The following is a 14,852-nucleotide window of genomic DNA, read 5'->3' on the forward strand; positions in this document are numbered from 1 at the left end:
CAAATCTCAAGAGCCACTAAACAAATATCTGAAATATTGAGAACTTATTTATGTTAGTCTACGAAATTATTCTAATCTTTGACTTCATAGCTTAAAATAAAATTTCATATATCAATGTTATGCATCCAGCAATACCAAGTACGTTTCGCGTGGATTTATTACTCCCAATAAATAAATAGTTAAGACTTTTGTGCAAGTCCGTTCTTCCAAAGAAGTGCCTCTTGGAGTCATCAGTGCAGAGATCCAAAAATCCTCGTGAGGAAGCCAGGTAGGAAACTCAGCTTTGAAGTAAAACCGAAGAGGGCTGAATTGAAATTAAAATTTTACGGAATAGCCATACATATAACATTTAGAGTCATATAATTAGGTATTTTCCATGACATACAATATCTGGAATAACCAGACCTGCTTATGAAATTCGAATACCTATTACTTAGTTCTAAAATGATTTAAAAAAAAACGTTATTTTATTTGTAATTTAATTTTTGTATTATTAAGCTTCTTTCACAGATTATTGGCTGTATAAACAATCTTAAGTGTATTTGGTTTTGTAATACTTAATGCGTAAATGTATATTTTATTCTATGAAGTCCACAGCTCACAAACAACTACTAAAGCCTATATGTTTGTAAGATTTCAGGTGAAGAGATTTAATTCCAAAAGATTTACGCACAAAATGTATATTTAAAAATATAAAATATACATATGTAAAAAAATTATACCAATATCTATGTATTGAACTATCCAAAAATATACTGGGTTCCCATATTTAGTTAATTGCAGTTTCAAGAACGGCTTAATTAAAACATTTTAAATGGCTTCACCTACGTTTAAGTGACCACTAAATGCACAAATATACAGTTGTAAAACATTTGCATCCTTTACAAATATGACGTCCAATTTTAAAATTTCTTATTTTTGTTATATATTTCCCTACAATTTTAAATAAAAAAAATGTTTATAAGCAATTTAATTGATAATTTAGTTTTTTAAGAGATATATACTGTGTAAGAGATTATTAATAAATCAAAATTCATGACTAAAGAATAGGCCACCGTAGGATATAAAGTGTTGTAATACAAAGCGAAAAAAAAAAAAAAAAAAAAAAAAAAAAAAAAAAAAAAAAAACCAGTAAATAAGGATGTAAGCTGAGATCTTCCATCTGGTCAGGCATCGCTGCTAAACAAGAGGAAATGATAACACATAGCTTTCAACAATAACAACATAACAACATTACAACATTAATGGTACTCACCAATCACTACGTGGAGATTCGCGAGACGCCTGGTCCGAGGCGGGACATGGCGGGAGAACTTCTAAAACGAGCTGCACGGCGACATCGGGGCAGTCCTCAGCCAACACGAAGATGATAACAAAAAATCGGGTGTGCGCGTGAGTGTGTTAGTGTGCGGAAAACATACTTTAGGTGTTCTAGTGTCTTGTGTCAGGGTACAGTAAAAATATGTAAGTTAAGACAATTTAATTATTTATAGGAACGTATCATTAGGTAATATCAGTGTTTTATCAGTTGGATTTTATACAGTTTGTTGGTTGCAAATTGAGAATTTGGATAAAGCAGCCTTAATTCAGTATGTCTTTGAGTATTTGTAAGTTTTTATTGAATTTTGTATGCCAATTTTGTCAGCTGTTTCCAAGTGGAGACTAACAGAGTATAATTTTTCATGAGCAACAACTATAGGGCGTTAGTTTGAAGGTGCAGGTCTCAATGCCTCCGCGTAGCTGTTGTGGGTTAATGTCCTTGGTGCAGCCGGACTGGGCGGCACACATGGTACCTCGGTGTCCGCAGCCGGGTCCGGTAACAGCATCGACAGACATCGTGGCTCCGCGGTGGCGACGCTCGGAGACTGCAAGGTCGATGACGGCGGTTAACCCGAGGATGAAGGTGATACATTAGGAGAAGGCCTCGAGGTGAGCTTGTGCATCTTGGCGAGACTCCTCTGTATCAAACCAGCTAGTTCTTGTCTCGCTGGAACAGATTCATGCCGAGCCTCGTGAACAACTTCCGGTCTAAGTGGTTAAAATCCAGGAATCGAGCGTCGTGTCTCACGCCCAACTCCTGGATTTAATAGTTCACGAGGCCGATTTTTTTATTAGTACCGTCTCCTCCGGGCAGGTCTTGACGATATGGCAGAGTAGAGATGTCTCGCTCCAGGTTTGCAAGCCGCCCGTAACCTCTGAGTTAACCATCTCTACTAACAGTCCGGCGATGTAGCGTGCATGGCCGTCACCTCGAATAACCACAGTATTGAAGCCAATGTCTGTTGTGCTGGTACCTTGGAAAATGAAATGAAACATATCAAGATTATTGTAGTTCAGCGTTGTTCTCTTGCAGTTGCTGGTTCTCTTTCTCAATCGCTGATAGCCTCTTATTGGTCTCTTCCATCAACTTCGTAGCTCTATCCACAACATGAGAAGACATGTTAAGCGACTCTTAACATTTAAATTCATTACTGTTAGCTCTAATTTCGGAGAATACTTTCGTTACTCCAGTGCTCTCAGAGGACTTATCACTTCCTGATACTGAAGACTTGTTTTTCCCTATTTACACTGTTTACAGAACTCTTTTCTTGAACCGCGTGTCTTCACATTTTCCAAAGAAACATTTTGCATGAAAGGAACTCACACAATTTCCCGAACACTATTTATGCACTCTTTGCTGTTGATCGGTAACTTACACTCGACACAGTCACCAGACATCGTTAAAGTATCTTTAATGAAACTAATAGCGAAAAGGTCAAGTATAAAACAAATTAAAACTTGTAAGTAGTATACGTGTAGCGTGTGATCTTGGAGGACGGAATACACACAGCACACAACCTTCCGCCACGAGCAACATGTCCACTGCCATAGTTGAGTTTGCGAAAACTATGCAAAAAACATACATATATCACGGCCGTTGCTAATTAAACCCATGTGGCTCACCATGGACATTTTCTTGTCCAGGACATTATTATATTGACATAAATTATATTACAATACTATAGTAAACAAACCTTTTTCTGTACATTTTGCAAAACATATTTTAGAAAGCTAAGTGGAAGAGGGGGCTGGAGAGAAATAACTGGTTGAAAAGACTAGCTTCATATCGTGTAATAAGGTGGGAGATGATAATATAGCCATAATGGTAATATGGCCAATTTGCAACATTGTAGTTAGTTCGAATAAGTTCCACCAGAATGCGTGAGTGTATACATACAAGATTATCTAAATGGCTTCTCAGAGCTGTATATGATATAAATTCAAAGATCCTGTTTAATGTAATCAACTGTTAGTGTAAACATTTTATTTAACAGAATATCATATGTTTAATTCATTTAACCACGGTTTTGATAATAATATTTATGTTTAATAATAACTGCGAATGTTTATGTGCAAGAATATCTAGATACTCTGGAGTGGTTGGTGTATACTATTTGTAATATATCCATACAGTAGATTTTAGTATTTAATATTGCAGCATTCCAGTCACATTCACGGGAAATTTTGTTCTCATGTATTAGTAAATAAATAAATATCTATATATCATTTCCAGCTATTTTTAATTACCAAAAAATAATATTGCAGAAAATGTATTTAGTTCATTAAATAAAACTAAAAACAATTACGATAAAAATGCGTATTTTGTCTGTTGTTAATTTTAAACATTGAACAATGTTTCAAATAATTACAAGATAATGATCTTTGAATATTATCAGACCCTGACATGTTCCAAAGACATGTAGACTACTCCTAGCAGAAGAGCGAGGTAGTAGAATCGGGAAAGCGTCAAAGAATGAAGGAGACCTAACACGGCCAGAAAAATTCCAAATACAATCCATATTTTTATCTTAGTACAAAATACTCGTTCACGTTTCAAATACAGTGTGGTTCAGAAGGAGAAATGCTTCATAAGGTAGGTGATTATAATATGGCCACATTAAGGATTGTTTATTTTTTATAGTCACAATTTCCAAATTAAAGTAAAACCATATTTGTATCTTTAAAGTAAATATATTAGTCAAATTAAAAAAAGTTAACCCATTTGAGTAATATTTAGTAAGAGAAAAAACATATTTTCCAAACTTTTACTAGTTAAAATCTTTTTAAAAGTTTAAAATCGTATGATTGTAATATTTCCAGCAAAATATTGTGAGCTAAACTCCCCATTATTTAAAAAACAATTATTGCTTTAACAATAGTCGTAAACTTACCTGAATAATCTAATAACAGTGTCTGTACCTCCACAACGGCTTCGGGAAAGAATGGGCTACTGCGCACTGAAAAGACTCCACCCCTCAAATAATTGACTCTAACCGTCTAGAAAACATGTCAGAAGAGTATACACTCACGCATTCTGGTGGAACTTATTCGAACTAACTACAATGTTGCAAATTGGCCATATTACCATTATGGCTATATTATCATCTCCCACCTTATTACACGATATGAAGCTAGTCTTTTCAACCAGTTATTTCTCTCCAGCCCCCTCTTCCACTTAGCTTTCTAAAATATGTTTTGCAAAATGTACAGAAAAAGGTTTGTTTACTATAGTATTGTAATATAATTTATGTCAATATAATAATGTCCTGGACAAGAAAATGTCCATGGTGAGCCACATGGGTTTAATTAGCAACGGCCGTGATATATGTATGTATGTATATATATATATATGTATCAAATCTTACCTTTTTAGGACAGTGATAAGGTTAAAAACTAATATAGCTCAACTTGGGGTTTGAATGCTATTTCAACCCCTCTGAGGTTCTGAGACTAATAAAATATCTTTACATTGTATGGTGAAACTTAAACCACGTGTATGGTCAATTCCATCGTTATATACAATCAACAAGTTGAAGAATTTTGTTTTAGTAGGTTTTGCAAAACTTTTTGGGTGGTCAACCTTTATGAAAATTCATTTTTGTTATTTATAATTCATGAGGCATGTGTGTGTCAATTTCATATTTCTAGGACATCGAGAAGTCGGAAAAATATAGTTCTTTCAGATGTCACAATCCTATTTAAATCCCTATGCGTGGTTGATCTTTATGAAAACATTTTTTTTTTATTTAAGACTTCAAATTCAACGTGCTGGAATATCGCGGAATTGGAAATTTTCTGATGAGGGAGTGAGTGAGATATTTACTTTTTGTATGTTGAGATAATACTTGATGTGTAAAAATAATAGATTATTGCAAGAAAATAATTTGCTATTTTTATAATTTATATTAAAGCGATAGTAAGGAATACAACATTTTATTTTCATTAAAATTCTTAGTTAAGTTAATTAAATACCATTAATTACTGACTTTTATGTACCTATACACAGGGTGAAGTATGGATACTCAATATTAACGTTTTAACGACTCCGCCTAGAAAACCTAACCCAATATACCTGTGTAGGGTACAAAATTGCACTTTTCAATTAATATGACAAGATTTCCCTGTCTCTAAAATACCCAACTTAGGTTCAAGTAAAAGTTTTTAATATAAACCTCTGTCAAGTTACACATATTTTTGAAGAATGTTATGAAATAAAATAAACAGTAAAACTTAGAGATTGCTATCTCAGGCCAGTTAACATTGATGGCTAATATGACATATAATATAAATATAACATAACATCAACTTCAAAATGTTGTAATTTGAGTGTGATTAGTGTTGTTTGCAGTTATTGAAAACTACAGTCCCTAGTAATATATGGAATAAAACCGTATAATGTTGGGCGCTTAATATTATATAGCGATGGAACGCCAACTTTAACAGCACTGTATAGTACTGGTATTATGAATACAAACGTGCCAATGTTCACTCGAAAACGAAATTGACAATGGCCGTTCAAAATCTGTCGTTGTTTGTGGCCATTAGTCGCAAAACCATTAGTCGTAATGTGACATATAGTAAAATTGATTACTTGATTATTGCCCATGATCTTTGGGAATTAGTGTAACTAAAATCAACAACAAAATACATGATCATTTGGGCATACAAAATTTGCTCCCGTTGGATCCCGTGAAACCTGACCAGTGCTCAATGGAAGGCACGAGTGAATTGAAATGTTGAAAGTTTTGCTAAATATGCTTCAAAGGTTGTGCATAACACTTGCACAGGTAACGAATCATGGATCTACGCACACGATTATGAAACACGAGAGCAATCAAGTGAGTGGGCCTCTCAAGGCGAGTCACATTCAACAAATGCTGTTCTCGGAAATGCACATCGAAGCAAATGGTTGCTTGTTTTTTATCGAGAAAAATAACCTGTTGAGTTTTACACAAATATTCGTATGACTAACTAGAATCACTGAACACACGAGTGGTACATATTTATCTTTATTTAGTTTCATAAAAATACAATCATATAGTGGCTGTACTTATACAATTCACATACAGTGGTACGTATTATAATAAGTTAAATAGCTAGCCTTAAAAATATTATTGCAATATTATTGAATATAACTGATGATGGGCTATCTGTGTCACCATCCATATTCTGGACATTCCAAACCATGGATTCTCCTAGTGCGTGTACGCCTCTAAAATGGTGTTCCATAAATTCTAAGTAGGAGAGTAGCGGAATGAGAGAATAGGTGATCTTAAATTCTGCCCTCCTTCGTAAAGACGATATAGGCAGCGAAAACATATAGCTAAAGTCATATAACTATTAAATAAATCACATTATAAAGCTATTTTGAACAGTATCGTAGAAATACATTAGTTTTACGCTCTGTTCACCCCATTAATGGTAAATTGTCTTCTTACTGTCCTATGTAGCACATTTTGTTTTTACAGTAATTTTAATCATTTGAATACCTCTTAAAATTTGGAAAAGTTTTGAAACCGACATTAATATCTGACCATAGTCAATATTAATATAACTTTATTATATTATTACTTCTCACAAAACAGGATGTTTAAACTTTTGATCTGTAAACGTTATGTAAAAATAGATTTTATAACCGAAAATTAATTAAGGACTCTTTAAAAGTAATAACGTACATTATTATGAATTGATATCTGAAGCTGTAAAACTTATTTTACACAGAATTGCTACAGTTCACATGGTTAAGGGGTATAGGAAACTGATGACCCTGTAATGCATCCTTCTAATGTGATTTTATTCCGGTTTCAATGACTTGGATAGGAAGTTAACAGAGCGGTTAGTGATCAGTCCTCCACCAGATCGCACTGATGACATTTTTGACAAGGCTTTGGATGCTAGCATAAGTAAGTATCTTAGACTTGGGCAATAGGTTTCATATGGTAAATTAAATTATAAGTAGATAAAGTTGAAACCACCAATGGAATGAATTATATTCTAACATTCGATTAATTATTGTTACTTCCATTAAGAGTCGAATTGTTATTTTTATATTTTCAGTGAGAGCGTATATGTATTCATGCTAAGATGCCATTGCTTAGAGTGTTTCCAAGATGGCGGATTTTATGGTGTAACATGAATAGTGCTCTCGTTAGAATAAGTTACTTGGTTGGATGAATAACCTATTGGATATTTGTTGCATGTGATTTTTATTGCCTTTGAACCGTGAGTTAAATGTGCCATTTGTTTCATACCTGTCTTAACGAACAATTAAAATCTGGCCACTTCTTTCTACTAAATTAACATGTTTAATCAATAAATAACATCAATCTCCGTTTCACCTGTCTTGTCAATAACCTGCGTCACTCACCTTGTCAACTGCATAGAGTATCAAAAGATTGACCTACGCAACTTTTTTGTCACAGCCTTCTAGATTTTGTCACCATTATTCACTTAAGCACTATACGTCATTGTTTATTCATCATTATTATACCATGCCACCCACCTGCCCTATTTGTGTGAGGCTGGTCCTTGATACTGAGGAGATTTTGGGCTGTGATGGTCCCTATAACGTTGGTTTCATCGGGAATGCGTTAAGGTATCTAAAGCCGAATATAACCGTTTAAGTGGTGACAACAACATTGGTTGGTTCTGTTCTCGGACTGATTGCACCTCATCCCCTGCTGCTTCTGTTACCTAGCTCAGCGCACAAATGGATTCTGTCATCGCGAAGCTGGATGAGCTCATCGGGAAAGTCAACCAGATTGAGAGTATTTCTAGGGATGTAGCTGAGATTAAATCAGAGGTGTCTGCTATCAAGACCGGCATGGCTCTTCTTGAGCCTCGCGTGGCAGATCTCGAAACAAAGGCCATCTCTCAAGAAACCAGATTATGTAAACTGGAAAGTCACCCTCCCTCTGCGGAATCGTCTGTGCAGGACAAGATCTTGGACGACAAGAGAAGATTTCAGTCTATAGTTGCAGCTATCGATCCTGGTATTGATGTCTATAAATTCAAGCACTTCCGAGTGGGCAAGACTTCTGGCATCAAACCTCGTCCCATCAAGGTTGTCGTCGGGCACGAGGCTATTGTTAACAGCCTAAATAGGGCTGCCACCAAGGATATAATGTCGGGACTGGGCGATGACTTTTCCAAAGTATCTGTTGGACGTGATAGAACCAAGAACGAAGCAATGCGTCTCAAGCACCTTAGAGCTGAGTTGGTGCGTCGATCAGACTCGGGTGAAAGTAACCTCACAATTAAGTACATCAACGGCAATCCCAAGATTGTACAGACAAAAAACGGATAATCTCCAACGGCACTACACAACTCAATTTACTCTATAAAAACGTCAATGGAATTCGATCTAAGTTAAGTTCTCTGCATGCTGTCATCCCTATTTGTTTATATAATGTTGTTATCTTAACTGAATCAAACTTGAACTCATATATTTCACCATCGGAGATTGGCTTTGATGACTTTGTTGTCTATCGCAAGGACCGCTCAACCCTTGCCAGCAGTAAACAGGGTGGTGGTGGCATCCTGATAGCTGTTAGCAGGACTCTTCATTCTTCTGAGATCATGCAGCCTGATCTGCCGGTTAAGACTCTGTGTGTACTTGTCAGACTTAACCCCTTGTTGAAGATTCTGATCTTTGCTGTTTACATAACTCCACGGTCTCCAACAGGGATCTACTCTCTTTTTGCTGAGTCGCTCACTGAAACTATCTCCACTTGCCACAACTTCGATGCGGTTTTGATTACCGGTGATTTCAATTTTAATGGCTTCAACTGGATTAACCCTGACCTCCCCGTTGCTCCTCCTCCTGTGAGAGTTCTTCTGGGCCTTGCTTCTCAACTGGATTTATCACAGATCAGTGATGTCCTCAATGTTCGGGGAGTCCAATTGGATTTGATATTTGGCCCGTCTGACCTTTTTATTGTCTCTTTGGAGGACGATCCGCTTCTTGCATCTGAACCCTGTCACCCTGCCCTTGGTGTTACCAGTGTTCCTTCTTGCCCAATGAATTCTCGTGCTGACCACCCCACATATATTCGGAATACTCGAAGGTGTAACTTAGAGGCGGTAAGATGTGATCTCCAGCATGGAATAACTCGACTTGATTATAATTGCAATGATGTTAACCTGCTGTTCTCCAGCTTCTGGAAACAACTTGTTGGTCCCTCTGTATTTCCTAGGTGGTTCTCTAAAGAATTGAAGGAACTAGTCATACTAAAGAAGATACTTCACAAGAGGTTAAAACGATCTCACGATGAGATGGACTATCGTTCGTTCTGCAGAATCCGAGAGTGTTGCCGGAACCTCTTCAGGGAATGCCGTGCTAGCTACGTGGGTTACGTCAACTCTACTATCTCCTCGAACGTCAATGTGTTCTGGAGCTTCGTGAATGACCTCAATCGCACATATACCACTCCTTATTCACTTAGACTTGGCAACATTGAGGTCTCTACTCATTTTGAGATGTGCGAGCTCTTCGCCACCTACTTTTCCTCTGTATACACACCTGCATCTTCCGAAGCTCTGCCTGTTCCGCCCTTCAATACCTCCTTTGTCTTCTCTGATTGCTCTGTCTCACTTGATGCCATTCACGGAAAACTCGTTGCTCTTGACTCTGCTAAGGGATATGGTCCTGATGAGGTTACTCCGGGGGTCCTCAAGTTTTGTCACTCTGAACTGGCTCCTCTGCTCTGCTTTCTGTTCAACCACAGCTTGTCCACTGGAATTTTCCATGATGCTCTCAAGGATGGATTCGTGATCCCTATGATAAAGTCTGGAGATTGCAGTGACGCTACAAACTACAGACCGATTGTGATACAATCTGTCCTGAGTAAGGTGTTTGAGAGCCTCATTCTGGACATGCTGCAGCCTCTCTTCAAGCATGTTATCATTGATGAGCAGCACGGTTTCCTCGCAGGAAGGTCAACGGAAACAAACCTCCTTTCACTCCAATGTTATGTGATGGACGCTTTTAGCCGCAGGAACAAAGTGGATGCAGTTTAAATAGACTTTAGCAAGCTTTTGACAAAATAAGTCACCGGCACCTTCTTGCTAAGTTGGAGGGATATGGATGTGGTCGTCGGGGTGATGCTGCGATGGTTCAAGAGCTACCTCTCTGGTCGAAGATTGTTCGTCCGGTTTGCCAATCACCTATCTTGTTCCTTTGTTGCAAGCTCTGGAGTGCCCCAGGGTTCCCATCTGGGTCCTCTTATCTTTTCGATATACATGAATGACATCAAAGAAGTCATTGGTATTCCCTTCCTGCTATTTGCTGACGACATTAAGCTTTTCATTGAGGTGACTTCTATGCACGACTGCCAGGTTTTGCAGAGCGCTCTTGACAATGTCCTTAATTGGTGCACCTCCAACGAAATGTCTGTGAACCCTTTGAAAACCAAGCTTACCACCTATAGTAGGAGGACGACTGTTATAGTTGCTGAGTACTCCATGGACGGATCCCGAGTGGAGGGATGTGAGGTAATCAGGGACCTTGGCGTCTTAATCGACTCGTCATTCGAATTTGGCTCCCACATCAGCCACATTTGCTCCAGAGCCTAAAGTCCTTGGTTTTGATCATCTGGACAGTTAAACACGGGCTGAGTATCGGCGCTGCTGCCCTTATGTTCAGGACACTTGCTCGCCCGCTGCTGGAGTATTATTCTGTGGTCCCCATACCAACATGGACATATCAAACAGCTCCAGCCAATACATAGACGCTTTGTGCGATTTCTGGGATGCCGTTCTAGGATGAAAATGAAATGAAATGAAATGAAAATTCCTTTATTTAAACAGGCAAAGTTAGGGCCTCATGGCCCTTTCTTACACTTAACCTGTCTGATCAATAATTATTCACAAATATTAACACTAATCTACCTTACTAAATACATTAAATTAAACATTAATCTAAACACTAAAAAATTATAAATATGATACTTCTAAATAAAAATATAATTATACAATCATAACACAAAATAATATTACAACTTCCATTTTTGAAATAAATAATATATATGCAGTTTTGACTCACTCACACTCCTCACACACAATGCCAGCACCACACCCACAGACCCCTAAGACGGACCCGCCCCGACCAACCGTTCATGGTACAAACGTCTCAGTGCCGCCACAAACCGCCGATCTCCCTCAATGGAAGTGATTTCTGGAGGGAGGGAGTTCCACAGACGACAACCCATCACTTGAAAAGATCTATCAAATACTACAGTCCTGTGTTGGGGCATTCTTAAGGTACGAGAACCAGAGCGAGTGCTTCTAACTATCATGAGATATAAATTGGATATAAATTGGTGCCGTTCTGGGATGAGATACTTTGACGTCTCAGTGGACGAGCTGTCGGCTGCGTATGGTCTTCGGAGTCTGGAGTGCAGACGAAGAGTTGCTGATATCTCCTTCCTGTCCAGGCTCATAAACTGCCAGATCAATTGCTCCAGCATACTTGAAATGATCTAGTTCCGCATCCCCACAGGAACAAGGCAGCAGCATTTGTTCGAGCTGAGTCATGCCGCCAGGAACTACCTCCGACATAGCCCCATCCCACGAATGATGCGACTCGGCAACGACATTTGCTCGTCTGTGGATTTTTTCTCCACATCCCTTCGAGCCATCAAACGCATTGCTGCGGACTCCAGCCCAGACCTGCATTAGTCATCTCTTTTAGCCATAATCATAGTCTTAATGCAATTGTTTTTGTTATTAATCACATTCTCTATCGTTTTGTTATTCTATAGTGTTGTTATTTATTCGTTTGTTATTCATTGCTCTGTTATTTTTGCTTTGTTATGGTTATTACTAAGTCCGTTGTTTTTGTTCTTTTCTGTTATCTTTGTTAACTGATTCGTAGTACTTTCTAGTCACCGTATTATTGGCATTTGTAGCAGAGTTGTCGGATATCTTCATTGAGTAAGTATTTAAGTATTCAATGTCAGATTTAGTTGTAAGGCATTGCATTGACAGTTAAGCATCTTGTAGCATAGCTATAGTTATATCCAATTGTTTGTTTACTCGTTAAGTTTTTTGCCGTTTTTTTTTCTTCTTAACATGTGCCATCAACTTGTTGTAAAGTGTAAATTGGTGTATTGCCGTTAGAATGTAAATAAATAAATAAATAAATACATAAATTGCTTTTCATTACCTACCACCGCTCCGATTAGTCGAAAAATCCCATTCTAATGAAAAACTATTATTTATGAAATAAAGGCTGATCAAAAATACTTACTTGATAGGTAAGTAGGCATTATGGTATACTAGAAGTTAATTAATGTCACGATTACGCAATTAATGTCCAACTGATCAACGAAGATCTCGTGAGCTTATTCCTTTTAAATGTGTCAGGGATATGTAATTATTAGTAAATGATTACAACAAGTTCATGACTAAAGAGAAACCATCTTACACCGCAGAGAAGGAAGTATGGTAATACAAAGCAAAACAAACATCCGCCGGATGTTACTTGATGCCCACGTCTGCTGAGACACCGCTGATAAACAACAGGATATGATAACACATCGGTTTCAACAATCTCACACCAAACATGCTGATAACAAAGAAAATTGATACACGCCAATCACCAGTGGAGATTCGCAACAGGCGTGGTCTCAGAGAACATGGCGGGAGAACTAGAAGAGGGGCTGTAAGGTGAGAGGGCGGCAGTGCTCCAAAAATTCGAAAATGATAACGCGGAAATCGGGTGTGTTAGTGTGCGGAACAAATGCTTTAGGCGTTACAGTGTCTTGTGTTAGTACTTAGTAAAAACATGTAAGTTAAGAAATTTTGTATTTAATTATAGGGAAGTGTCATTAGATAATATCTGAGTTTTATCAATCATCTAAATATGTTTCCATTCAAATTTTAAGGTAATTGTACCTAAAAGCAAATAATCAAATTCTTATGTGTAGAGATCAAATTAATAGTATGTTATTGAAAAATATGTTTATAAATTTCATATTATATTATATTATATATATTTATGTAAATGTTCTTAATTTAGAATAGTAATTCATTCATTTGAACTATGCAGATGTTTAGAGATTTCAAGTGAAAGATCTCTCTTTTTTTAGTTTTGAATAGAAAATATCTGAAATAAAATAATTTGGAATATAATGTTTAAATATCAAATTGTCATTAGAATGAATGAAATCTAATTTGCAATTAGAAAACAATATCACATTTTTATTCCGACTTAATATAAAAATTGTTATGTGTAAAATGTATATTTCTGATCTCTGATTATCACAAAGCACCTGGATTTTCGTAATAAATAAAATATATGTTAATATTTCATTGTGTTGTTGCCAATGGAACCTACTAATAAATCGTCTCACAATAGCCAAGTCTAAAATTAATATTTCACAGTCATTCTTTAAAGATCCACAATCTTACATGGTGCCAAATTTTATATGGTAGATCACCAAATAAAACTTGATATAGTGAAACCTATATATACTATATAGTATAGTAATAACCTCCACCTTACAAATTACATTAGAAAGTCTGAGTTAGATGATAATCACTGAAAAGTATTTAAATCTTCTGATTTATTTACAATTAAGTATAAAGAACAGTGTAATGATGCCTTCAACTTGGAGAGGGAAACAGTTTTTATAATTACCTTGAAATAACTCAAATTGCTCTCTAATACTCGTATTTCATGATAAACTATTTAAGTACCAATTAAACTGTTTAAGGTCAGCATGGAGGAATCCTAGTCGAAGTTCATAGCTATTCGTTTAACACGTTCGTGATGTAATGATCTACGTGTCATTTTCAAGTGGAAGCTGATTTTGTGTTGATGCCCCGATCAAGAATATATGCACGTACACAAGTCTAAGAAGCATATTTTGGTAAAAAATGTATATGTATGGTCATTGTTGTGTATTCAGTTCAAATTTATTTCTATTTATGCGCTACATTTGAGTTTGTCTAAAAGCCCTACTTCAGCCACCAAGGAACTTATATGTGTTTAATTACAGTATATAGTAGTTATGTAGTAACTTTTTCCTTGATATCTTCATAATATTGTTATCTAAATAACGTCTATGCTCATCAGTGATTAAGTATAGTTAAACATTAGAAGTTGTGTAAGATGATAACTTTTCATCCTATCCTTTGCTGTTAATCCTATAAAATGTAAAGAAATTGAAAATAGTACTTAAATTAATTAAAAAAAAAAAAAATGATTTTGTTTTCACTGTATGATGTTTACAAAGAACAGTTGATCACAAAAACACGATTACAATCTCAAGAACAGTGGAACGTAGTCCGGAGGGATTCTTGAAATATTAATAGCTCTATATATTAACCAGGAACCCTAAGAATGTAAAATGTCAATACAATCCGTCCTTTAGTTTGTACGAGATTGACTAATCACACACACACACACACACACACACACACACACACACACACACACACACACACACACACACACACACTCACACACACACACACACACACACACAGCTGCAAAATAAATTTACATTGTTACAAGAGCAGTTTGATGG

At 36.6% G+C, this 14,852-nt stretch overlaps 2 protein-coding genes across 2 annotated transcripts in view; one reads left to right on the forward strand and one right to left on the reverse strand.

The window, feature by feature from the left end:
* LOC124365983 (cytochrome P450 4c21-like) overlaps positions 1-4,287 on the reverse strand; it is a 45,036-nt gene extending 40,749 nt beyond the window's left edge. The window contains exon 1 of the mRNA XM_046822148.1: positions 4,212-4,287. The gene's annotated coding sequence lies outside the window, so the exon portion shown is untranslated. The remainder of the gene's footprint in view (positions 1-4,211) is intronic.
* A 4,611-nt stretch (positions 4,288-8,898) lies between these two features.
* On the forward strand, positions 8,899-10,338 carry LOC124366777. Its single transcript, XM_046823378.1, has one exon. The coding sequence runs from the start codon at positions 8,899-8,901 to the stop codon at positions 10,336-10,338; it is 1,440 nt and encodes a 479-aa protein (XP_046679334.1).
* Positions 10,339-14,852: the final 4,514 nt, after the last annotated feature.

The sequence above is a fragment of the Homalodisca vitripennis genome, chromosome 7 (assembly GCF_021130785.1).
Source record: "Homalodisca vitripennis isolate AUS2020 chromosome 7, UT_GWSS_2.1, whole genome shotgun sequence".
NCBI lineage: Eukaryota > Metazoa > Arthropoda > Insecta > Hemiptera > Cicadellidae > Homalodisca > Homalodisca vitripennis.

Coding starts and splice junctions, on each gene's coding strand:
- LOC124366777 (XM_046823378.1), top strand. CDS start 8,899: ATGCAGCCTGATCTGCCGGTTAAGACTCTGTGTGTACTTGTCAGACTT.